At 41.7% G+C, this 26926-nt stretch overlaps 1 protein-coding gene across 2 annotated transcripts; it reads right to left on the bottom strand.

Annotated features, from left to right (window-relative positions):
* Positions 1-936: 936 nt before the first annotated feature.
* Positions 937-26925, bottom strand: dvl2 (dishevelled segment polarity protein 2). 2 transcript variants are annotated; one of them, XM_042401112.1, is made up of 15 exons: positions 26358-26925; positions 15657-15726; positions 12781-12935; positions 10405-10514; positions 10055-10184; positions 9523-9613; positions 9282-9351; positions 9033-9172; positions 7871-7947; positions 7674-7741; positions 7428-7565; positions 6830-6961; positions 4323-4499; positions 3677-3901; positions 937-2812 (listed from the first exon to the last, which is right to left on the bottom strand). In XM_042401112.1, the coding sequence occupies exons 1-15, from the start codon at positions 26516-26518 to the stop codon at positions 2250-2252; spliced, it is 2307 nt and encodes a 768-aa protein (XP_042257046.1). In that variant the 5' UTR covers positions 26519-26925; the 3' UTR covers positions 937-2249. The 2 variants fall into 2 exon arrangements, with proteins under 2 accessions (XP_042257046.1, XP_042257048.1); XM_042401114.1 differs by having other exon boundaries at positions 7428-7562.
* Position 26926: the final 1 nt, after the last annotated feature.

Below are 26926 nucleotides of genomic sequence, written 5' to 3'. Positions count from 1 at the left end.
TGGGAATGACTATTGGTGCTTTCATGTGATATTTGATCTAATTATTGGTGGTTGAGTCACATGGATGTGATGGTCCAGCATTGTTCATTTCACTCAGCTGAAGAAGTCTAGAAACGGTTTATATAATTGTACTGCTGAAAGAACATGTTCACAATTTTTCCAAGTCTGTCTTAAAACAACAGTCAGGAGCCAAAATGAACAATGAAACATGTTTTTTCTTGCTGTAATCATTCCTCTTGTTCATACCGACCGTCAGAAGATCCCTTCATAATCCACTTACAATATAAGTGATGGGAGACAAAATCCACAGGCCTCCTTCTGTGCAAAACTCTATTTAAAAGTTTATCTGAAGCTAATACAAAGCTACAGCCGTCCAAGTCAAATCAAGTAGATCTTTCAACATTACAGTCTGTTTAGTGCCAAAGTTCCTCTTTTTATTACTATTCTTTCACCACAGCTCAACAGGAAAACACAAAGAGGGAATTTGATGCTAAATACACTGTAAATGTGTCAGATATCCACTTGATATGACTAACTCAGATTGATGAAGCCTCATATAAGCTTCAGATGAACTTTTAAATGCATTTTGGCACAAAATGACTCTGTGGACACACTGTGGATTTGAAGGGGATCTTTTAATAGCCAGTATGAACAGGAGGAATGATTAGAAAGAGGAAAACCTCCTTCAGTATTCATATGGACACCTGACTTGTTTTAAGGCACACTTGAAAAATTGTGAACCTGCAGCATCTTCTATACTAACCCAAATCCCAGATATCTACAGTATATTAAGATCAACACACAATATCTACTACAAAGTCTGAGCCAAAGCATGTCAAGGACCTTGATGACACTTCAATTTTGATTATCTATCTGTGTGAGAAAGTTCATGTTCACAAAACTGAATTTTTAAAATAATCAAGTCGGAACAGTATGTAAGTATCAAATTTATTCTCAAATACACAAACAAAGGTGGCAATATGAAATCAAACAATGCGACACTGTCAATGTCATTCTTTTTTTTTGAAACGTTGACTCTTCATTTAGCACCTTAGTAGTTCGGTTATACATGATTTATATAGTCACTCATACAAAAAAAAAAAAAAATGAAATGGGTGAATAATGCAAGTCAGTAACATAAAAATAAGCATGAGGAGCTGGGGCATTTGGATCACAGTTACTTAAGATAGACACTGCATGTAATCAAGAAGTACCGCTCTCAGCATCTTCTCTTTTTTTTCCGCCTACTTGTACCGTTAAGCCTCTACAGTCCCACACCGAAAACCATGGTACTCCTCACAATTAAGAGTTATTTGACGACTAGGCCTAGACAGTGATCACTAAACACAAGTTGCCTGACAATATTTGGACCTATTTTCTTTTCACATTAGAGCTTCTTGCTGTTCTGGTACTTTTGCATTTTTTTTTTTTTATATATATACGAGTAGTAGATATATACAGAGAAGTTCATTGTCAGACAATGCTGATGTGTTGTTTCATGTACCTGGAGTGTGAAAATGTCTCTAAAAAAAAAAAAAAAAAAAAAATGCAAAAAGTAAGGCACTCGATATGCTCCTGTACTGCAGACGGATCTGGCTGATGATCCAGATGTGTACGTACAGGACTGTATCCTTTTCAAGTACACAGTGCATCCTTTAGTGTTTAAAAAATATGGTCTGTGCGCTTTCCCGTGTTTGAACAGCTCTGAGACAAGTAGCTGATTTGGGAATGTGCTTCCCCTCCTAAAAAGATTGTATTTCAGTTTTTGGGGGATACCAAAAACCAGAGAGCTCATCAGTTTGTTTTTTGATAAAAAAAACAAACAAACAAGAGGTGTACAGTTTGGAACAAGCACTGTCCTACAGAGTGGAAGTGCCGAGAGCCAAACATAAACAAATACACAGTATGACTATGGTCATATTACGTATTAGATGCAGTTGCTCACTGCTGACATCAGAAAGAAGTGGATTGAAAAAGTGACTGTTATGTAGTGACTTTGAATAGAAGAAACTAGACTTTGTAGACACATGTAGTGTAGTGGGACCATCTCCCACATTGTGTTTGAATCTTATTTTTCTTTGCCAATGTTTAACCCTGTTCTCACCAAATTTGTAACAAGTGCCCTCAATCCAATAGGCCCTTGTGAGCTCAGAAAGCTACCGCCAGATCCTCGTCAAAACAAGTGGGAACCGTACGCTAACCTCACATGAATGGTCACTCAACACCAAGACAGAAAAAAAAAAAAAAAACTACATGACATCCACAAAGAACTCGCTGGGGTTGCCCATGGCCAGGTGGAAGGACTGGCGCGATGCAGTCAGCTCTGGGGGTACGGAGCCCAGGTCACGGGTAGGCGGTGCGCCGGGAGGTCCCCCCGGAGTGGAGGAAGGGGGCGGGGGGAGAGCAGGGTGCATGGGGGCTGTGGCCAGCTGCTGTGCGTGAGGGAGAGCGTGAGCGGTCGCCATGGCCGGGTGTGGGTGCTGGGGTACCATCATCACCATCATGGGGTTGTAAGGCAGGATACCTGGCGGGTAGGGGGACATGTGGGGTGGCTGGGCCATGCGGTGATGATGTGAGCGCTGGGAGGAGGCGTGGCTGTGCTCGCTGGGGGCGGCCGAACCGTGGCCGCGCCTCAGGCTGCTGCGGGTGGAGTATTCTGATTCGCTGCCGCTGCCGGAGCGAGAGTCAGCCCCTCCGGCTTCTACGCCCCCGCCGGAGGGGGATTTCTCTCCTCCGCCCACGGTGCTGCCGGGGCCTTTACTGCTGCGGCGTCGCTCACCCTCGCTTCTTGTTGATCCACTGCTTCGGCTCCCTGGGGGCAGAAACACAAAGCTGTTAGATAAATACTGTTAAGCTTCAATCCTGCTTAGTCAAAGAACCAAGCACACCTAAAAGAGAACAGCATCACAGGTGAGCGTCTATACTAAGGCTAATGACTATTTTCATTATTGATTAATCTGTCGATTATTTTCTCAATTAATCGATTAGTTGTTAAAAATGTCAATCACTGTTTCCCAAAGCAACATCCTCAAACATCTCCTTCTGTCCTGATCAACAGTTCACAACCCAAAGATATTCAGATAGACACTTTTATCCAAAGTGACTTACAAGTGATGCAAGATAATCAAGCGTTAGAGGACAGTGACTCACACTTATTATTCGAGTAAGAAACGACTGGAAGTAGACAAGTGTATAAGAAATACCATAAACAGCAAGAAAGTACTGCAACAGTCAACAATGTGCTAAAAGGTTAAAGGGGTTCAAGTGTTGTGGTGAGCTGAGCAAAAAAAAAGATTCCAGGTAGCCTGATTTGAAGGAACATTTTAAAGAAACTACCAAAAACTACATTTCTCCTGGGTTTGATTTTCCAACATCACAGTTTGTCACAGTTTCCTTAAAGGTTGTACCCAAGAAATTTAGTACTGCACTTCCAAAAAGTTGGAGGCCTCACAGAAAAACTGAAGCAACAGAGGCAGGGACATGCAGATTTTCCAAAAACACTGGGTCCTACAATTCCCATAATGCAACTCAACAGCATCTTGTAAGCTAATAATCCTGATGACATCATCCAGAGCCACAGAGGGTGAGTAGTACGCCTTATGATGAGTTTGTGAACTGAACTTCATGTACAAAGAAAGAAAGAAAAGTGAAATCACTAATCACTGTCTGTGCTCACCTTCACTGTGCTGACTGCCGGTGCTGCCGGGGGTGTAGCTGTAGCTGGTGAGCTCGTGGTACGGAGGGGGCTGGCTGGAGTAGGGATGTGTGGGGTAGGGCTGATAGGGGAAGGTGTGCATCATGGGCCATGGAGAGGCCCCAGGGAGAGGCAGTGGGGCCAAGGTGTCCTGGTCCGAGGCCCCGCTGGAGCCATCATTGTCATTCAGGGAGAGGTTGGCCATGTCTGTGTAGGAGATAAGAAGGAGGAGATGAACAAGAACGACAAGGTTGTTTGTGGAACTCGTTGAGGCTGATGTGGAGATCGACTGAACGAGATCTTTAACAGATAGACTCATTACACGTAATCAACTTTATCTCTGTATGTCTTCGCCTGTTACACATTTACATGAGCGCATTTATCTTTTTCATGCAGATAAAACCAGAAAAGTCAGACTGCACCCGAGAGAATGATCAAGGACAGACATGCAATAGCTGGTTGTTATTCTGCTGCACAGCGACAGGACGTCATAAAACTCTTTTCCATGACTGAAACATCACATGTTCGGGCCGACACAACCACCAGTGTGTCCACAAAAGGCCTGTGTGCCAAATGCTATTAAGCGTAACATTCGAGTCAGCCTGTGATGTTTATGCCAGTTACTTACAGTTCTCGCAGTCACTTAAGTCCCCGAAGACGTAATAGCACTGTTCGGAGAAGGTGATCTTGTTGACGGTGTGTCGAATGAAGCCGGCCTTCAGCAGGTTGCTGGCGTACTTCCTGGCTTCACGGCGGTCCTGGAATCCCTCGATGTGGTGGAAAAGCCACTCCACGACATCTGAGCCTGAGGGAGGATGACAGAGACAAGATAAGATGCAACTTTAGTCGTCCCAAAGGCAATGAAAAGTCTTAACTGTAGTAGTAGATTGAGTTTGAGGTATATAGATCAGAATTAAAATAAAGAACATATGTCTTTAAATGTATGTACGCAGTGCTGTGTGCAGTTATACACACAGTGAAATTACAACAGCAGAGGGAAACAAGCAACAAATACAATAAATATTCCACACACACAGGTAAATCATTTGTGTCCAACTAGACTTAATCTGGAGTGTTTTGATCATCAAAAGTAGCAGTGTAAGGCTGTGTCTAGACCAAATCAGGCCAGTCCTCCCACGCAAACCGACGTCATGCTGCAGTGGCCAATCACAGCCAGCGATCAGACCGATCAGAGCTGTAAACTCTACCATGAGGGAGTACAAATGCGTCACTAGGAGGAGGGGAGGACATTTCTCTTCCTTGACGATGTTAAAAGCTACTTTGCTGTCAGCTTCCCGACTCATTTTTCTCTTCTCATTTTTTTTTTTTGTAAAAAGAGAGAAAAAGAGAGAGAGCACCAGCAAGCTGTTGCGGTCGAGCGAGCTAGAGATTGAATGAAGAGAGGGAGCTGTGGCAGCGAGAAAGCTGGTGAATCAGATCAATAAAACGTTATTTTCTGATTGTTTCACAGCGGTTACATTCTAGAGCGCAAATAAACACGCCCACACCCCCACATATCTCTGCTAAACCCTGCGGCGGTGCACCACAACGCCTGATTTGGTCTGAATACGGCCTTAATCACAGTTTAAAAATATAGGAGCATGCATGAATGTTTTGGAACACAAATACCCAAAGCTGTCTTTTAAGTGGCTAAAACAACATTATTTCTATGTACTGAGAGGCCATTTAGGGCATTTTAACACTGATAGTCCGTTTGCTTTGATCAGAGTTGCTACTTTGTTGTGTTTTCCCTTTGGTTCGGTTTGGTTTTCACATGGCAAAATTTCAAACGAGCCAAAATGCACCAACAAATGCAACGTGGGAGATGTCACCCTGCTCACTGGTCGGAAACCTCGTGGGGTTTGCGGGCAGAAAAAAGAACATTTGTTTTTCTTCCGGGATCCAAAATGGACCACTGGCAGAATTTCATCAGCATTTTTTCATAATTGCGGTCATCGTTTAGGCTGTATACCACGCCAAAATATGTGAGCAGAATGGCACGTTTGAACGCACTTCAAGGGGATGTCTAGAGAACAATGTGTTGCTTCACGTTACGCAAAGAAGACATGCTGCTTTCAGTCGGCTAAAAGAGGAGAAGGGAGCACATATTGAGCGCATACCACACACACAAACACACAAACACACACACACACAGAGCACAGCTGGCTACGGGAGCTGATTTAATCCAAAAAATGTGCAATGCTTCCTGCAGTTGGGTCGAATCTAGGTCAGATCACGTTCATACCGCAAACGAACCATACCAAAGTTCATTTGTAACCGGGCCGAAACCACCACCTCCTTCAACAAGGTCGCGGTCTGGTTGTTTTGGTCCGCACCCAGATGTGATTTGCTGTGTTCACACCTGCCCAAAAGGGGTTAAACGGCTCCAGGGTTTCGATTCAACCGAACTAAACAAGGCAGGTGTGAAGACGCCGTTAGTCTACTGTTCCCGTGACAGGATTTCAACTAAATGCTTTAATTATGTTGTGACAATAAAGAGTCAGTAAAGGCTGTGCCAAAGAGGAATTTGGCAGCATTATTATTTTTACAACACAAACTACAGCCTCAAAAATGACCACAAACCAACATTCTCCCAAAAAAAAAAAAAAAGGAAGGTATTTACTGCAGGGGAAAGGTGTAATTTTGTCCGTCCCCTGTGGCTGTGCATTATGTTTGGATTTTAGGCATTTGAGGATTAGTGAATACTGGCTGCCTGTAATTTTAAAGTATCAGTGCAGTTCAGCAGTTCAGCTCTGAATGCCTGATGATGTGCTGGATTTATAGATGATTAACAATCAAATGCAAATTGGGAAAAAAAAAAAAAGATCTAATGAAATCAGAAACTGATACAACCCCCGAATTTTTCATTTCAAAAAGCACAAAATGGACAAACATGTTGTTTATGTAATTAGTCCTTGTGATTCAGTTGCAGGTGATTCCAATTTAACAGATGTTTTCAGTCAGAACAGGCACTCACGTTAGTACTTTGAGGGTTTTTTTTTTTCCTCCCTCCCACAAGTCACACGGTTTTAATTCTGGGAACATAATGCCTGCCCTGTAAGGTCCTGTGAGGCACTGAGACATTTATGAAACTAATGTGCTCTTTTTGCCTTGTTTCCACATCTTTTTTCTTACCGAGGAACGCGTTGGGGATGGTGATTTTAAGCCACATGCGGTCCCGGACCTCTAGGCCCGACTCTGGTGAGGCCATGGCCTTGGCAACCGATGCCATATCGGAGTGTAGTGATAAGCTGAAGTCGTCAAAACCTGGAGAGAGAAAGAGAGAGAGAGAGAGAGATTGAAGAGCACTTTAGGGAAACCGGAAGAGGGAGAATTGTAGACATGCAAGGATGAATTAAAGAATGACGGGCAGATGAAAGAAGAACTGGGTCAAAAACAAGAAGGCAAGGAGGGGAACTTGGAAGAGGAGATCAAAGGCAGGAAAGCAGGAGACATCATTTGTCACATCACATAACAGCAGCAACAAAAGCAGAAAGACAGATGTGAAAGATGATTCTTGTGCCAATGTCGTTAGGAGAGATAGATGGAGGGAGACTGTAACAGGAAAGATACTTTACAGTAATGAACGTCATTCAGGCTTTGAATATCGGCTGACAGAATCTGGGCGAGTTTAGAAGCAGGGGATGAATAAAGTTTTGTGAGAGGCTGAAAATAAAGAATAGAGCACGAGGAAGGTGAGGTAATTACGGAGACATTGAAAAAAGACTCTCACGTTCAGTCTCGGTGACGGAGGAGGAGGAGGTGATGGTGCTGAGGGAGGAGCTGCCTGGGAAGGGAGGGTAGGCCCCAGTCATGGCCACAGAGTGGCTGACCCACGCCGCTGGGTCGATGGGTCGGATCGGTTCGTCTACTCATGTGGAGAAAAAAAAGGGAAACTGTTACAGACACTGACGTCACATCAAAAGATAAAAATGACAAGGGAATAAAAAAAGCCAGACGCTGGAAGTCTGGCACTTACTGCGCGGCAGAGTGAAGTAGCCCTGAGGAGAGGGGTCCCAGCACTTGGCCACTGTGAGGATGATGGGTCTGGAAAACACCAGAAGGAGAGAAATCATTATTGCTGATCAAAAAGATCTGTTAGCTAAAAAAAAACTGCAGTCTGATCTGATCTGATCTGATCTGATCCAGACTGAGAGAACAACAACAACAACTCACCCTGGCTTGTGTACAATCTCTCTCAGCACCCGCACTGCATCGTCGTTGCTCATATTCTCAAAGTTGATGTCGTTCACCTTGTTGAGTATTAAAGTATTCAAAACAGATTTCATTTAGGAGAGATGAATAGACATGTCACCTAAAACAGGTTTAGGCTTTTTGACATTCATTTTGTTATAGTGAAAAAATTGTAAACATATTAAACAAAAGTGTTCAGTATATTTCAGCACAGAAATGAAATTTTTACAACTAAACCAACATCAAACCAACACTTTATTTTACAGGTCCTCTGATTTTACACTGATTCCCTGGAAATTTTCAGATATCTAACTGTTAATTTTTAGGACATTTTACAAAAAGGGGATGAAAATGATAAGAACAATGGGGAAAAAAGTGTCAAGTTGGTTTATTTTGGAAGTACCAACTCAATATATTTGGCTTCATATGTAGTTGTAGTTAACAATTCTTAAACAGACACCAACTCTGTGTGTAGTTTTGTATCGAACATAAATGTTAAGTTGTTTTTTAAAAACGCTGTAATGACCAAGTGTCTATCAACACTTTATTTTACAGATTCTGTACTTTCCTACTAATTTCCAGGACATTTTTTCAACAATTTGCTATAAGTAGCTGCTGCGTAACAGTTAATGTTTAGGATATTTGTAATTTGGTAGTATTTGGGAAATGTGCTCATTATAGCTTTTAAGAAAGAATCTAATATGCTAATATGTAGTTTGACACAAAAAACTGAACACTGAGTATTTTCTGTCAGTTATGAATCTCATTTATTAAGATGTTTCATAAATTAACCGCGACATATGAACCCTAATATGAGTATTTACCAACTAAACCAACTTTTTTCCATGTTTTTTGTACCAAATTGCGCCACCCTTTTTGTAAAATGTCTGAAATTTTTTTTTTAATTTATACCAGCAAATTAAGCAGAAAATTTCTAGGAAACTAAGATTAAAGGAACTGTAAAATAAAGCGTTACCTTCAGCTGACAATCCACTAGAAAAGATCCTGTAATGAACCTGAGAATCTCTCGAAACTGAAAACACTTCATCAGCGAATCTGCAGCAAAACATTCATCTAAACAGTCATTTGAAAGAAAAAGAAAGTGCTCCCTTTGATTTAGGATTAAACCTTTATCCCTCCTCACCTGCAGCAGCATGTCACCAGGTTCGATGCGCCCGTCTGCAGCCACAGCTCCTCCTTTCATGATGGAGCCGATGTAGATGCCTCCATCCCCCCTTTCATTGCTCTGGCCCACGATGCTGATGCCCAGGAAGTTGTACTTCTCTGTATTGTGGAGTAATAAGAGTACAGTGTTACAGTAATATTTGGCAAGCAATGTATTTGATATTTCATTAAAAAACCCAGACAGAGTTCACATCAGGAGGGTACAAACCCATGTTGAGAGTGACGGTGATGATGTTCAAGGACATTGTGGAGTCTGTCACGCTGCTGAAGGAGGAAGCCTGGAGTTGAAAACAACAAAATTACACACATGTACCTACAAATATACTCAAACAATGTTAAATCAGTGAAGACCAGCAGGGGGCAATCACACAAATACATAAGCAGTCAGAACAAAGAACCGTAAGAAAATGTAAAGTAAAAAAAACACACAAAAGAAGTCATGTACACACCCTCTCCAGACGTGGAGGGCGCTGTTTCCTGCGTCGGCGGTGTCGTTTTAGGAGCCTAGAGGCCGTGCTCTGCTCTGTTGCACTGCTGAACCTGCAAGTTCAAAAGGTCAGAAAGAGGTGACGGGTCAGCAGAGAAACATGCTGCCGTAAACCTTTAACAGGCTCCTTAATAGTCTCCTCTTTACTGTCGCATTTTGTGTCTGGAACCCCAAAAATATACAATCAGCTGAGGGAGACATTTAAAACCACTTAGCATCTTTTAATGAGAGAAGAGGCCAAAACAGTCACTGTGGAGCAAAAACATTAAAATATTAAAAGTTAATGATGATATCCTGCAAACTAATATGCTTATAAAGTGATAAGTAAAAAAAAACAGCACAGAATAGTGTAAAATTAAAAGATGAGATTGCTTTAAAGTGATTTAAAACAATAGACTTCTATATACCTTTTACATGACAGCTGTTTAACTCTGCTGTGGTTGGATAACTGACATTTTAAACTCTCCCCTCTGGTCCGTTTATCTGCTTCTTACCTGCTCATGGTGTCGTCGTCCTCAGAGTCGCAGAAGCTGGTGGTTTCTAGCTCGCTGCTCATCACTGTGCTGGAGCTCTCGTATCCTGCCAGGTGGCGCTCCAGCCGACTCTGGCCGTTTATGCGAGGCCCTGGGACACAAGAGGGGGGGGAAGCCACAGACACGAGAGGGAACACATTCAATTTTCATGTTTGCTCAAGTCAAGCTTTTTTTTTTTTTTCTTCTCTCCCCCCCCAACATGCCTCACTTCTTGTCATTCCTCGATTATATCACGATCTATTCACTGTTTGGGAGATGGAGGCGTGCCAAATCTTGATAGCGCGCCGTCGTAGCAGAGTTATGTTTCTCACCGTGTTGCTCCATGCTCTCTCTGTGCCGTGGTCTCTCTCTCCTGAAGGAAACCACAGACTCGGTTTCGGTCTGGTCATCCAAGGTCTCCACACTGCCTGTAGCGTTGGGGCTGGAAAAGAAGAAGCGAGATCACAGCTGGAATTAGAGCATGACTGAACTTAAATTTTATTTAACTAATCCAATATAACCATTTTTCCAAAGGTCTAAGTGTAGCTATTTTTCCAGATATTGCTAATAATATTTTTTATGACTTAAGGGACATTGTAAAGTAATCATCTTAACGAAATTTTAATAGATTCAAATGATTCAGTTGTACCAAAATCGTTACCTCAATCTAGTCTGGTCAGTCACTTTGATTGTTTGGCAACTAAACATTTTCAGCTGTGATGTCTTTATACAGGATTAGCTGGTGTGTGTGTGGCTGTAAATGCTTCAATTCTCCATCACGGTTTAGTTTTATTGGGTAAAACAATATGATTCAGTCACACTTCAATTGAGGTTTTGAGTCTGAAACTCAAACCTTCATCTGCATAAGTCTTCATGGACAATATCAGATGACATAAAACCTTTTGGGTTGTCCAAAAATACACACAGCTCTAGAAGATGACCAGGAAGATAAAGCCACTTAGTGCAGGGACCAGAAGGAAGTAACGCACAAAATGTTTGATCCGCTCGAGCAAATCCATCATTCTGGGTGCAATCCTACGCTTACTTTACGTCTAGACAAGAGAAAAAATATCCCATGAAGACTTCTTTTCATAAGACAGTAAAAAAGAGACCCTAATTTTCCAGCATGAGCAACGGGGGTTGTTCCAGCTCCGGACGAAGTATGGAAAGAAAAAACTAACGCGGTTGATTCTCTAACAGCTGCAAGCCGCACATTAAGCAAAGCTAAAAAAGAAATTGTTTAATTTGAAACTGGATGCAAACGCACCATCAGACAAGGTCGAGGTCCAATTATAAGTAATGAATGAGGGCGCTGCAGGCATGATGGGAGGTTGGACTGATGGGTGTGAACTCCGTTTGACCCCTAAACCGAACTTAAAGAGCTCCAGACGACGTATTTCTCCAGGAACTGAGAGCTATGGTAAGAAGTTGTTTAAGTGAAGGATACTTAAGTTTGTTTTGGACGCTACAGGCCTTATTCACATTACTGTAATGGTTTTCTCACATTTTATTAGGATAACATGGATACTACAGACAGCAGTAAAGAATAAAGGAAAACTATTGCTATTCAAAGGGTATTTATTTCATTCTGAACATGTCTGTGACCAGACTTTCTTGTGTTTTCACGCTAACAGTTTTTAAACCAATTTGCATGCTTAAACCTCGGACAAATTACAGTCTGTGTGATAAGAATGGAAACAGGCTCTCTCATATTTTGTTCTCTCTTACAGCATTAAAGCAGCAGCAGCAGCAGAGCAAGCTACAGTCTTGATATATTATTACCTTACAGAACTCAAATGACCAAGATGTTAGCAAACAGTATCACATCCAGATGACACAGAAACATTAGCGTCCATTTGGAGTCATGTTTCTGTCCCTCCCACTAATTTAATTCTGATATTCTCCTTTCAGCTCTGTTCTTGTCTTCACCTACTCTCGATGGAAATATGTGGCTGTTTAGCTGCTAAATGCTCCGCTGTGTTCACCAGATAGTTGCTAACTTTGTTTGTCTGCTGCTCGGTGCTGAGGCAGGAAGTGCACAGTAGGTTTAATCAGAGATTTTAGCTGAAAACAGCTGCTTGTTACAGCTGGAAGTGAGGTTGATGAGAGTGAATCAAACTGTAAAAATGCGGGCAGGAAATCCTAAACAATTAGCTGAAAGAGACTAAAAGATTTTGTAGAGCTGAGGGAGACTGAAGTGTCGGGTGATAATTCACTGTGGCTTCATTATTGCAAGTGTCTCCTTTCGTTTTACAGTCATTTTATCCTTTCTTAAAATAAAATACTGATTAATGCAGCTTTAAAATGAGAAAATAAGAAAATATACTGATACATTAATGCCAAAAACCTACTTAAACTCTATGTAAGAACATTTTAAAAGCAGATCTTTAAATACATACAGCACCAGCTTGAGGTTCACTGTATTGGAAGCTTTTCCCAGAGCTGGTCTTGTAAATAACAAGGGCGGCCCCAGCTAAGATCAGGTTTAAATGAGCTGTAGTATTCTTGCTATTCTTGTAGTAACGTGACACTGGGAGTAAATGAGATATTCAGGAAAAGATACAGTATCGGCATTGCGGTTATGGGACAAACACGAATGTGTGAGCTTTAAACTTCTGGTTAAATGTGTGAGGTTTTCTCTTTTTTTTCCACCCTCTTACAGCAGATATGCAGTAAATGTTTCAAGCATAAACAAGTGCTTTGCTTACTGGAAGGACGGAGGTCTCGAGTCTCCGATGCCCCCGGTCCTCTCTGCAGGTGGGGGTGGTAGGGGTGGCGGAGGGGGCGAAGGCTGGGTAGATGTTTCCACAGGGGGGACCACTGCCACCGGAGGCTCTGCTGCAGGAGTGTCTGAAGATACCAACTGATAAAAAAAAGGGGAGGAAAAAAAAATAAGAGAGAAAGAATCCAAGACAAAAGACAGAGAGAGAGGAGAAAAAAAGTAGAGAGAGATTGGTGCAAAACAGGAATGAAGTGGTATAAATCGAGAGAAGAGAGGGTGAGAAAAGGAGAGGAATGAATGGAGGAAAGAGGTGGAGGAGGGAAAAAAAACGGGTAAAATGTCAATTACTTTGACACACAAACACTGAGCTCTTTTCAGATGGACGTCTCAAGGGCATACTGAAACGCTATCCTACACTTAACCTGTCTCTCTTCATTATATAACAAAAGTGCCCGCACACACACACACAGTAACACACATCAACAATTAGGATGAATGCCACTCAGCGTCCAATTACCTACACCGTTAAAAACAGACACAGAAGGGAAATGTGATGTAGTTATGAGCAGCTGGTAAAAATATGTGGGCCTATTGGTTTAAAAAATTTAGAAAAATCACTGCAGAATACTTGCAAATGCCTGATCATACATTTTTTATTTTCCATTCACATTCAGATAAACAAGCTCCGCATCCTCTGTCAGAATGATTCGACCAAATGGAGCCTGTAAAGTCTGACGTCCCCCCCCCTTCTTCCCAGAGTCACTCCCTACACTTCCCTCCCCGCTAATGGCTATGCGACTGTGAAACACTCGTCTTCTGGGATCCCTCCATCCATCTTGGCGCGCGGATCACATATCAGTCCCTCTGGTATCCTCGCTTTGTTCCCCCCCCTTAATGCCTTCCCTCATTCTTATGCACTTAACAGATGCTTCGGCCTCAAACCTGCTTATCTGGGCCAAGTCCCGATGTTTTGTCTCTGTTCGAATGTAACCTGCAGGGTGGGGTACGACTGGGGCCGTCTGGAGAAATGGAAAGTATGAAACCTGTACCTGGAAAGCCGGCTGTATTGTAAGTGGTAATATGCCATGCTGCTCGTGGCTCGCAAACTCCATTAACAATGAGGGAAACGTTTGCTTTCCTCATAATTTCTTCAGAAAACCGAACGCCCTTTTGGTTCCACATGTTCCGTCGTCATGATAATCACTGTAATGTGCAGATTTGTTAGATTATGTCATGTATCTGCAAACTTTTAAGACCGGTTCAGTGACTTAGTGACTCCAGCCTTGCTTTTTCTTACACCAAGTATAAAAAACTATGGAACGGGGTGAGATACATCTTTCATTTCAAGTTATTTGATCTGGATCTGCTTCATTGCAACCAACGAGGATGCCATCGTATCTGGATCTGGATAAATCTACGGACAATATGGATGACTATAGTAGAGTCATATATGTACCACACTTGGCTCTCTTGGCAAAAAAACTGGCTATTTTTAAAATATTTTTCTTTTTGTCAACAAATCTCATGTGCAGAGTCAAACCAACGATGGATTGATCTACTTACAAGTATTATGTGTGGATCCAAAGTCTGATATTTTGTATTCCTCAGTGCCGCAGACCTCTGTTGTTGTCCAAAAACTATTAAAAACACATCTAGGAGCCACACAGCTGCACTCGGTGACACGTTCCTTCAAGAGTTTGTGATATTAGAAATTGGGATATTTGTTATATTTATGGATTAGTAGTTGAGAAAGTTGGAATTAAAAATTGTTATTCTTGTTTTGTTTTTATGTTTTATTTTTTTAACATGTTCAAAATAAAAATTAAAAAAATCGACCAACTACTATGTAGCACAACAAGCTAGCACAGCTCTGTAAACAGAACCACGTTCCTGCACATACGCAGTGGCGCCTGCCGTACACGCAACTACTCTCCAGAGACTGAAAATGTTATCACTGTTATTAGACTTTGGAGTCGTTTCTAAACAAACTATGGTAACTGCAATCTTCGGGGGCGAAGGAACATGTCACTGAGTGCAGCTGTGTGACTCATTAATGTGATTTTAATAGTTTTTGGACAACAATGGAGGACTACGGCACGGAATGATACGACATATCAGGCTCTGGATACAAACACTTGAAATTAGGACGAGTTCATTGATGGTTTTGCTCTGCATATGTTGATAATTTTAAAAATTGCCATATCCTTTAAGAAAATTCTTGAGATATGTTCTACTGGAATAAAGTAAACTACAAAAAGGCAAGACAAGAGATTTAATGGATGCTAAGATCAACATTTTTACACTCTAAGCTAGTCAACATGTTATTGGCCATAGTGAGTCAGTCTGCGGCTAAAGCCCCGAGTAGATTTTACTCAGATCTGTTGAGTCTGTTTCCTCCTGTTTAACCTGGCAGGACAGTTAATCTGGTTCAGGTTTCCAACTCTTTCCAACAGATCATTTCTAAGATATTTTTCACCACAACTCACCAAGCACACGCCTAAACTAGATCTGGGAAGCCTATGATGTTGCAACATGATATACGATAACGCTAAAGTTAATAAGTGAAATCTGAAATTAAATTACTTCCTTTTATTGCTGCTTGTTAGACAGACTCATTAGTCAGAGGGGGTCTTAAGGAATGCACAGGAAAAGGAAAAGTGGTTTCTGAAAACAGCCTGTGGCTAATAATGTTGGCTGACTTTTGAGATAAAAGCCAAATCTTTGACATTTTCAGAGAAGCCTTACAGGAAAATTATTAAACCTGGGTCATTTATGGATTTAGAGCAATGGTTACCAGTGAAATCTGAACAGCTCCCACTCCCGGTTTGATTATAAATATGCAGCAGGTTTATTATTTCTTACCCATGACACCACTCTGCCGTTGAAACATGGCAGCTTGGCACTGTCATCGGAAATCTCTTCCTTCACCACCCTGAAAAAGAGAGAAACAGAGTGAGGCTTAAGGGGGTATAAATTGTTCTGTCATCATAACATTATAGCGTGGTATGTGCTGTCTGGACGGTAGAGCTGCATGATATTGGAACGATATGGGGGTTGGAGGGAGGTGAGGGGGGTGGGGGGGGGCGACTCGGGAGAGATTCAGAAGCCAGACATTTCTTTCCGTTCTCTGTTTAGGAGCAGCTGAGATTGTTACTAAAAATGAGAATAGCTGGTCCACCTTAAAGGTCAGTCCACCTTAAGTGAACCTGGTCAAGTTCCAATGGACACCAGGTGTAGCTCATTTATGCTCCATCAGAAGAGGTTAATTTCGCTCACTCACCCCCCTACATTCAGACACGGGAACTTGGCTTGAGTCTTGAGTCGTCACGGCCTTTATTCACTAAACTGTGCACAAACTGCACTTCCAATGTTCACAGCTATACTCCTAACACTGAGGTATGGACCAGCAGCCGCGTCGTGTGCATGATTACAGGCAGATGATACGCAGACTCTGTTCTCTGTGTGCTTGGTGAAGAGGTGCACTCGATCAGTTATCAAACAACCAAAGCAGGCAGCGCTCGTTTTAAGGCGACTAGTGGGGCCTGCTTTGGTTGTTTGATGAACTGATGAAGTGCACTCCTTCACCAGAGCACGTCAAAATAGTTGTAGCATGACACGTTTAAGTTAATTTGCCTTACTTGTCACACTTCCTGTAACGCGACTATTGCACATGCGCGCATTGCGATGTCGATGCTGAGACGATATATATCATTCAGCCCTACTGGATGGTACAGCAGGACGGAGGAATGGGGGGTTGAAAACTACACCAGAGCTTTTAGCCAAGTCATAAAGAAAAAAACACTGCAATGGATTTAAATAGTTTATATTACTGACACGTTACATGAAATATATTCGGCTATGACAACAACACAGCTGAACTAAATCAAATGCTGAGCTTGATTTCAAATAAATTACCCAAATATGTTTTGACAAGCTGTTTTTGTTCGCCTGCCATTTCCCTTTTTACTCGTTTCACCAGGTGTTTTGTTGATCGGTCTGCGGCTAACTCTGCACAAGCAATACTCTGTGGCGTGTATGAAAATGCTGAGCAGGCCCAGTTGACTCTGATTTTGTATCGAGATGACGAGAGAAAAACATGTGAGTGACTTTGAAAGAGGGTTTGTTGTCGGGGCATGGATGGCAGGAGCTTCAGTCGCAAAGACGGCTAAACTGGTTAGTGTTTCAACAGGAACAACAAGAGATTTATGGGAAAGACATCAGCAAATAGGGTCGGAAGTTGTGGTCGACAGCGCACATTTGACGACCGTGATGCTTGTGCATTAATGTGATATGTAAGGAAAAACAGAAGAGCAACTCTTCCTCAGGTGACTGAGAATGTCAATGCAAGACGTGACCAGACTGTCGGCGAGAACAGTGTGTCGACAATTACATAGAGAGAGATGTTATAGCAGGGTGGCAGCACATAAACCTCTCATTACAAAGATGAATGCACATTAGAGAGTTCAGTGGTGCAAAAACTATAGACACTGGTCTACAGAGATGTGGAAAAAAAAGTGATATGGTCAGATGAGTCATCCTTCACCAGTGCATATGTGGCGTTCACCAAGAGATCAGTACAGGCCTGAATGTTTGACCCCTACAGTGAGGGGATCTGGTGGCTCTGTTATGCTGTGGGGGGCATTTTGCTGGCATGGTTTGGGTGCGCTTGTCCCTTTAGAGGGAACAAAACACCAAATGAGGGAATATCTTTTGGAAGAATAGTGTTCATCCCTCCAGTAGAGTTCAGACAATCAATGCCAAGGTGCGTTGAAGCTGTTCAACACTTTACTAAAGACACTTTATGTTGGTTTTCCTTTCATTTGTCACCCGTCTGTACATCACCAGTATGTCATTTTCATATATATTTTCACAGTATGAGAAGTTTCAGGTTTTGGTTCATTCAGTGTATTAAGACACATTTATATCATCTCTAGAGCAGCAACAATTAATCGGTTCAACGTTTTCTGTCAAGAAAAAGAAAAGCCAAATGTGAAGATTTGCTGTTTTTCTTTTTCATATATAACAGTTTAATGAATATCTTAACATTTTATACTGTTAGTCAGACAAAACAAGCAATGTGAAGACATATCTGTGGCCTCTGAGAAAGTGTGAATACCATTTTTTCAACATTTTTAACATTTTCATAGTCTAAACGATTAATTGATTGAGAAATCAAGACAATAATTGACAGATACAATCAATAATATAAACAATTGTTAGTTGCAGGCCTAATCATCTCACTTCATATATCAGGGTTGGGTGTCGTTTGAATTCTATCGATTCTGCTTATTGATTCCCGGTTTTAATTCCAATATGGTAAAAAAAAAAATCAATGTTTAGATAACAAAAATATTTTTATTCTTTTGAGCGTTTACTCATATTGTTTCATTAAAATAAGTAATTTCAAAGTCTTTTTAACTGAACATTCTGCTTTTGTTTTGAGTAATTTCTGTTTCATCTTTCCCTCGATGACATAGTGTGCTGTCACTGTACAGGCCGTTTCATGCCGGACAGCTGTGGACTCGCATGCGGACGCGGTTCCATACATACTTTTGTCGGAGGTCCGCGGACACAGACGCGTTCCACATGTGTGCACTAACAAACAGGCTTGCAAGCGTGATAACTTTCCAGAGTTGTAAAATCCAGTCTGTGATTATTATAAACCGCTGTGCTGTGTTTTTCTGATCAGCCTTTAAACGCAATAATCTTTTACTCCAACCGGACTTGCTGGATTACATTTCATTGTCTTTACCGGCACTTAAAACAACACACACACACACCGACACAGCCCCGAGTATTGGTTTACACAAGACTGTTTCCAGTCTGAACGCAGCTGTGGAGTACAGCAGTAATACAGTACATGCATACACGGTGTTTTCATGGCCTGGTATCTTTAGCTCTACAGGAGGTGCTAGCGCTGGCTGATACGCACTCTGGGCGAGAGGATACCACAAGACATCAAACACTGGACATTCTTTTAGATCAACGCCGTGCTGCCGCGGTCCATCTTTCACTACTGATGTGACGTTAGCCATGCATGCTCGTATCTAAACAAATCAACACTCTGTTGCATTGATGCATGTCGTAGGCAGGTCCTTGCAGATAGCCACATCTTTGCAGATATATAGCCTTGTATAAATAAACAGTTATCACGTTAAGGAACTGATACGCAGAACCGGAATTCTGAATTGGTTCTAATTTGGCACCAGTTCTCAGTTCTCAACTCTAGTATATATTGCCATTTTTCCTCATTTGTACCTGTTTTCCCATGTTATTTATATCTTATTTGTTGTATTTTGAGAAAATAAGTCTTTAACACCCATGCAGGTATATTTTCCGTCTGGCGAGTAAATCTCACAGGGCTATCTGCCACACTGATGGGTAAATGTTTGTACCAAAATAGTCATGTAATAAAATATATTGGGATGATGGCTCGGAGGAAACACACACGGTGCAGGTGGTTTTTTTTATGCGCCTCCAAACAGTGCTGTGAAACTGTAGGAGCGCTCGAGACGGTGTGAGGCGAGGGAGCGCCGGCCACAGAACGTCTCGAGCGCTCCTTGTTTGGCGGGACTGTTTACGCTACGGGACATCGGCTACATGACATCGCAGCTCTCCGCTAAACTGTCACTTGCCCCTGGTCTGCTGCTAGCTACTGTTAATTAAATAACTATTATGTGGCGACATTTACAAGGAATAAGCCAACCTTTAATGTATATGTGACACAAAAAGGCAATTTACTATTTTGGCTAGTAAATAAATGGCCGGCGGATGTTTTTCCATCTTCCACTCCCTTTGGCAAAATGAAAAAAAAGTCAATTTCAGACACTGTTTGCAGTGTTGCAGTGATTATCTGTCCATTAAAAGCAACCATCCAGTCATTAGGCTTCAGTTTCCCTTCATCAGTACAAATTTCACTACTAATGGAAGTAATATTGTATTACTGGGATTATACTCGGATCTAATCTTATTAACAAAATACCACCCGAGCCATGAAGCCGTGAATCAGCACAGCTGATTTCAGAGCAAAAAGAACAAACAATCCCGATTTACTTCCTCCAGCGAGCGAGAGACGCTATGGAATTTCTTCTGTCACGGCGATGAGCTTAAGTACACACAATCTTACTGTTTTTGTGCCTCCCTGTAAATTGAACAGGCAGGTCGACTAAATATGCATGAAAATCCAATACACAAAACAACAGTAACCTTTCCGTAACAGCCACTACTAAAGCCCGATGTCCACATGTCCAAAGCTCTTTCGAGGCAACACATCTGTCTGGCCGTTCTTCCCTCCTCCGTACTCTTCCTCCATGATTGTCAGAAAGGCAAACATTCGGCTTCAGCTGTGTAATTTCCCGCCAGCAGCCTACCGCTATGTTATTATTACAGTAGTTTACTGGGACAGGGGCTGGGCACAAGTGCTACATAGAGGACACTTGAGTGCTCCAACTCCTTAGTTTTTTCCCAGCTTTATCTGCCAATGTGCCTCCTCTTATGTGTGCGAGACTTGGTCAGGCTCCACTGGGCTTTCGTAAGCAGCTGTTGAGAGCTGGTTTTGTGGGCGAGTGTTAGCATACAGCCAGATTATTGTGGGCACTGGCGGGGAACTGTTGCAGGAAGCCTTAGCTTGTGAGAGACGTGTGTGTGTGTGTGTGTGTGGCTACCGAATGTTAGTTAACAAATGAATGTTTCCCATATCTCATTTATTTAACCCCCCCCCCCCCCCCCCCCCCCCCCCCCCATACACACTGCGGGGACCAGAAAAAAGATGAACAGATGCAACATTCTTCTCCTGAGACTGTAATTGTCTTCATTCCTTGGCCCTACAAACAAACAAGTGACCACAGTCAAGAGTCATCTCACACACACTCTAAAATGCCTCGAATAATGCACAAACAGCCCTGAAATATGCTGAGTTGTGTTTCTAAAACCTGAAGTTTTTTCCAACTTCCATTTAATTCCTTTCACCCAACAAAGCATCTCCTTTCTAACAATTCATCTTACAAAAACTGCCTTTTCCCCCCTCCTACCAGCACATGTACACACCAGACTATCCAGTAACTCCAAGCCAACACCATCCCACTCTTCTCTCTCCTTTCTTCTCCCTGTGGACACCTCCCAGACTGCGGCTCGAGCTTAAGGACAGCCCAAAAGGGACGGGTAATCCCAAAAGGGCCAAAAGGGCTTCCCTCCGCAGCATGGTCGGAGGGAAGCACAGCCAGTTAGCCTCCCCTAGCCCCCCAGCTAGCCCCGGCTCTCCATGTGGATCAAACCGGAGCACTGAGCCCCAGTTTGTTATTGAGGTTAAAGTTGGAGGAAGCAGCGGTTCTGTAGGGCAGCTGAGTGAAGTGGAGCCTGTGGAGGAAACACCGGGACAGTCAGGGTGAAGCACAGTCAGTAAGCGGAGGAGAAGGCAATGAATCAGCCTGTCATATAGGCAAAAATATTTATTTTGGGCCGATGCCAAGATTTCATTTTCAAGCCTTTTATCGGCTGATATCGATGATGTGACAATATTATCGTGCATCCCTTGTTTTGGCAGTGCACCACTTAGCTGTAGCATGCTCATGGATGTATGCTCGCCAGCTTAGTCAAGTTACCCTGGTTACCCATGCTCATGTGGTGTCGTTGCCATCATTATTAAAATATGCACCATTATCCCCTTATTAAAACAATATTGCGACTCCTCTGTCCCCCTCACTTCTCTGTGACAGTAAGCCAGAGGGCTACGCATGTACGCATAGAACTGGAGTTATATTCAGGTAACTATTTATACTTAACTGGGATGCACATTATGTAACAGGCACCAGGAGTTTATCTACTCTGAACTGGCTTTTAACCGACTACTGCCCACTATTAGAAGAAATACAGTAAGTAACATTAGCTAGACCCAAGACGTCACTACATGTCTCCCCACAGCCTAAAATCTACAGAAGGTAAATGCACGTGTGTGCATTTTCAATACTGTTAATTTTATGCTGTTTGTAAAATTGTGGTGCTAATCACATTTAGCATATTAGCATACGTCTCAATGTGGCAGCACTCCACATTACTGTGTATTAATGTGTTAGTATTGTTAAGTTAGCTAAGAAGTCAAAGCTACATCAGTATGATGAAACAGTACATGAGATGTGGGTTTATCAAAATGACGAAGGAGCGAGACGTCTGTAGACAGAGAGGACCATTAAAATGTGTTATTAGGATCTACTTTATGCATTATAATTACCACAGTTAAAAATTTCTGCTCTTTGAAAGCAGCTTTTATTTCATCCGTTTCCTCACTTTCCTTTTTTAGTGGTTTACCTCTAATCTCTAATCTAATCTTTTCAGATGACTTTAAATAAAAAGCTCTAATCATTTGTATGATGTTTATTTAAGTTAAAGGTCACTTTGAATGATTTTAACCAATGATAAAGTAGAAAAACAGAGATTTTAAATTCAGGACGGTTCCAGGAGGACGGTGAAATAAGTTAGTTAAGAGCTCAGCCTGCCCCAGACACCCCAGCAAATGGCCTCCGTCCAGCCCCAGGTTCCCAGCGCCAGCCCTGGTCTGCTCTGCTCCACGGATCTCCCCCACTGCCACACACACAGCTCTGGTCGACAGCTGGCCTCGTACCAGAACAAATGAAAACACACACTATTACACACTCCTCTCCTGGGTCGGAGAGGGGGGAAAAAAATGTCCCTGCTTTGATTGGACAGCTGACTCGGAGCTATGTTTGAAATTTTTCATCTGAACTCAGTTGGAGATATTGAAATGAGAGAGTGTGATGCCAGGCGGCGTAATTTAACTTAAAAAATTGGAGTTTTTCTGCAAAATTCTCTTTGAAAGACTTCCCACACGCTGCTGAGAGAGTTTGGCGTGGGTGGCTCTTTTAAGATGAGGACTTTTTTTTTTTTGCCTTTGGAAAAACACGAACATTGTGCGCTCACTTACAAGCACACAAGGGTCTAAATGTAATCACGCTCTGTCCAGTTAAACAGGGACAAGCTCCTAATTTGACAGAAAACTTGGAAATTACACTGGTGATTGTGGTGAGGCTAGTCAAGTTAAAATAATTGATGGGGACCATTACAGGGTATAAAGTGGAGCTCTACAAATATTACTCTGGCCATAATAATAGCTTTTCACAGTTTTAAGTGTACACTCTCAGTTGCCTGTAAAACTAATGCAGTCTGATACAACCACGCTGCGATAAATCCTTCCTTCATGACGGTTATAATGTTCCGTTGTTGATTAAACTGTTTCGCAGAGGTGTAAATTCAACTTTATGGTCACTTTTTGAAGCTGTGCTTGTGTTGCTGTTAAACTTTACATCATTACACTGAGAAGTGTTTTTAATATTTAGTCTATTTACATTGATAACAGTGATAATGGCTATCTATTGGTACAAACAAATAACTTGATTTAAAAAAAGTTAAATAAATTGTATGCAATAGAGGCTACAGACGTGTCATGTCCAATTTAAGGTGGCAACAATTTATTTTCATTATCTATTGTAGGGCTGCAACTAACGATTATTTTCATTATCGGTTAATCCGCAGATCATTTCCTCTATTAATCGTTTTGTCTATAAAAAGGCAGAAAACTGTGAAACATGACAGTTACAATTTTCCAGAGTCAGAGGTGACGTCTTCATATATCTTGTTTTGTCCGACCAACAGTCCAAAAACCAAAGATATTCAGTTTACTATCATATATGACTAAGAAAAGCATGAAATCCTCACATTTAAGAAGTTGAAAACGTTTGACAATTTTGCTTAAGAAATGACCAAAATGATTAATTGATTATCAAAACAGTTGCTGAGTAATTTTCTGTCGATCATTGCAGCTCTAATCTGCCTGTTTTTGTTATAAATTGGTTATTAACTGAGTGTATGAACTGTCAGAAAGATGGCGGACGGCATGTTTATGCTGTATTCTCTTACACGTGTTTTGATGTTGTTTTGTCTGCTTTTTGTGTTTTGTTTGTTTCTTTTCTCTCGCCTTCTTTTTGCCTTCAGGCAAAGTCTGACATACATCATTTTAATGTGTGTTCACCCTGGTAAATAAATGAACATAGCAGAGTAAAATAAACATAATTTTACGTACCCCGAAGGGATGTCGTAACATCAATAACAAAAGGCGTACTGTGTGGAAAAATAAGAAGCTCACCACATTCTGGGAAACTGCATTTTCACCTAATAAATGGCTACGAGGATAAATAAATTAACAAAACTGCTTTTTTTTTTATAGATTAAGAAAATGATTACTAAACTTATGATTCGAACACCCTAAAAGTCAGAATTCAAGTATTTATGAGGGCGCTTATCTCAAAAAAACAATCTCCTCAACTCAGTCATTGATGTTGCTGTATTAATATTCAAATGATCTGCATCTGAGGAGCAGCACAGACGCTCTGTCACAGCCGGATGAAAAGCCATTTCATCTCGGTGTTGGAGTCATGGACGGTCAGGACATGTCCCTTCCAATATCAAGGTATTGCTATAATATTCCAATATTTTTACCAATCTCAAACAATCTATCCGCTGTAACTCCATGTAATGTTAACGATAAGATCTCTACAGAGTTGCCAGGTTTGTCTGTTTTCTGCAAAAAAAAAAAAGTGCGCTATCATGATAAAGAGTGAAAGAGCAGGATATGGGGATGATCTGGCAACCCTCAACTTCAAGCAGCAGTAGTGGAGTCGGTGAGGTGGAGAATCTGAAGCAGGTTTGCATTTATAGTTTTAAAGCTCCAAACATCACAGAATTGAAAAACTTCACTGAACAAAACTAATGTCATTTGATATTATATTTAATTTCAGGCGTTATGTGTTGTAAGCTAATTTGACATGCTGTCCAATTAAACAACTTTATTACTTTTGGTGCAAATTCCTCCCAAAAGCAAATTAAGATATGTGATCCTTTTTAAAGAAGAACCAAAGTGAGCTTATTTAATAAGAATGATCTGTAGTCAATCCAAACATTAATCTTTGAAATTAATGGGAGAAATATTTACTATTTAACACCATCTCTCCACTTTTCTATAAGTGGATCAAAAGTAGAGTTATTATTGCACATGTGTCATTAAGACATGAACATTATTTATAGGCTAAATTAGCCACAGCTTGTCCAACTGCTCTGTTTGTGACTGTCAGCAGCATCCCGAGCGGCACAGAGACACACAGACAGGTGAGCCGCAGCCTCTCAGGTGAGCTCAGGTATCCGAGTGAAAGATCTAATCGTAAGTTCAGGAGTTGAATGAAAACTAATACAAACACAAGTTTTTGCAATGATTTAAAAATAGGTTTGAGCTTACTGTAACGTTTATTTACATTGTTAACGTTAATTTTGGTTGCAGATTTATAGTTAAGTAGTCTATAAATAAAATAAAAATGATAATAAAAAAAATCAGATAAGAATCATGACACAAGTCCAGTTTCAGGCAAGTCAGCAACTTTTTGCAGAGTCAGGCTCTTGATATGTGTATGAGAGGAAGAACACATACACACTTACTTTAGCCATCCGACAAAAAAAAAAAAGCCCAAACCAAAAATTAAAACCAAACCTAGCAGATACTGCAGCTCCTCTGGCACGGGCTCCGACGGTGCCATCCAAAGAGGAAAAAGAGGCAAATAGCCCAGCGCCTCACTCAATACCCATCCAAGACTACAATGCTTTTAACAGAAGCCCTAAGGGTCTCACTGGGTGAATAAACCACAAACATGCATTCCTCTGCAGGAAAACGAACAACAGCCACACACACACATATATATACACATACACACACACACATACACACACAGAGAAAAAGATTAATTGATAGAGGAGAGGAGACAGCTCTCTCCCTCTCTCTGGAGGAGTGGGGTTAGGAGAAAAGGGGAGAGGAAGGGAGGAAGCCAGGGAATGAAAGGATGGCTGGCAGGCCAAAGTGTTAAAGAGGGGAGACAAAACCCTGGCTTCAGTCCCTAAAGAAAGAAAAGGCGAGGATTTCACAAGATGATGGACTCAAGCAGGGTGGGAGGGATGAGGATTAGGGGTAAAGAAAAGCAGCAGGGACAGGGAATGCCTCCCATTGTAATGATGATGTTTTCTGAGAAATGTCCCCCAGCCTACGTAACACTTAGTATTTATTTATAGAGCCACTTGGATTTTCTTTTTTAAATCTAGTGCAGTTTCTGATTAGGGATGTGCTCTGTGAATGGCGAGCTAACTAGCTGGCTTCATTCAAGTTTATTCTCCCCTCTAACATCCCCTGTGACAAATATCGGTCACAAGATAGGATTGCGTGACTTTTTGACACGCAAACAGGCCCAACTTTTCATTAAATATAGCTTTTTCTCAAAGTCAACACGCATTTTTGCTCAGTGTTAACTTATGCTAAGTCAAGGCTCACCCATTCTCTACATAACAGCACATTAAAAAGGTTTGCTTGCTAACTTTTTTAGCAACATTTATCTTGCATCTTTACTCTTACTACCTACAACTTTTTTTTGTATCACTCCTCATTTTGCATGCAAACCACATAAGCTCTTCTTTTCTGCTAAGTTACAAGAAGAAAAAAAAGCAGCAGCAACTCACCCGAAGTCCTGATCCATAGACTTGAAGAAGAATTTGTAGTTTGGCTTGTTCAAGACTTGTTTAAAATCCAGCAAAGTGATATTTTCGGCAGCAATGGGTATCTTCACCAAATACGGCGTCTCTTCTTCGTCGATATGATAAATTATTTTGGTTTCCGCCATCTCAACGGTTGCTTTTTTCCCCCACCAACCCTTATAAAAAAAAGCTGGAAGTTACCACAAGAAACACACAAGTGAGGCGAGGTAGCGTTAACTTTGTTGGGTATAGCTCGGGCTGGCGGCGGAGCTAGCTAGGTGGCTAACGAGACGGCAGAGGTGAAACGATGATGGCCACTGAGATTTTTTTCAGCCCGAGCCGGAGGACGTTAAAGCGTTAACCGCCGCTCTAAAGCTCGCTCTCCGGGTTTAAAACGGTACAAACTCGCATTCCGCCTGTTACCGAGGGGCGAAAAACGACGGACACGCTACATTCACACGACCTAACTACCAACAACTTTTCCCCCAACAAAAACATACAGGGGAGGGGGGGGGCTGAAAACTTTTCACCACCTTTTGCGAGCCAACGCGGCG

Source organism: Thunnus maccoyii, chromosome 22 (assembly GCF_910596095.1).
Source record: "Thunnus maccoyii chromosome 22, fThuMac1.1, whole genome shotgun sequence".
Classification (NCBI taxonomy): domain Eukaryota; kingdom Metazoa; phylum Chordata; class Actinopteri; order Scombriformes; family Scombridae; genus Thunnus; species Thunnus maccoyii.
The sequence above is the reverse complement of the archived record's forward strand: the minus strand, read 5'-3'. Positions and strand labels throughout refer to the sequence as shown.

Coding starts and splice junctions, on each gene's coding strand:
- dvl2 (XM_042401112.1), bottom strand. CDS start 26,518: ATGGCGGAAACCAAAATAATTTATCATATCGACGAAGAAGAGACGCCG. Junction 4,500..6,829: donor CATCCCCAACGCGTTCCTCG/GTAAGAAAAAAG, acceptor ATCCTCCCTCAG/GCTCAGATGTCGTGGAGTGG. Junction 2,813..3,676: donor CGGCAGTCAGCACAGTGAAG/GTGAGCACAGAC, acceptor TTCTGCCCCCAG/GGAGCCGAAGCAGTGGATCA.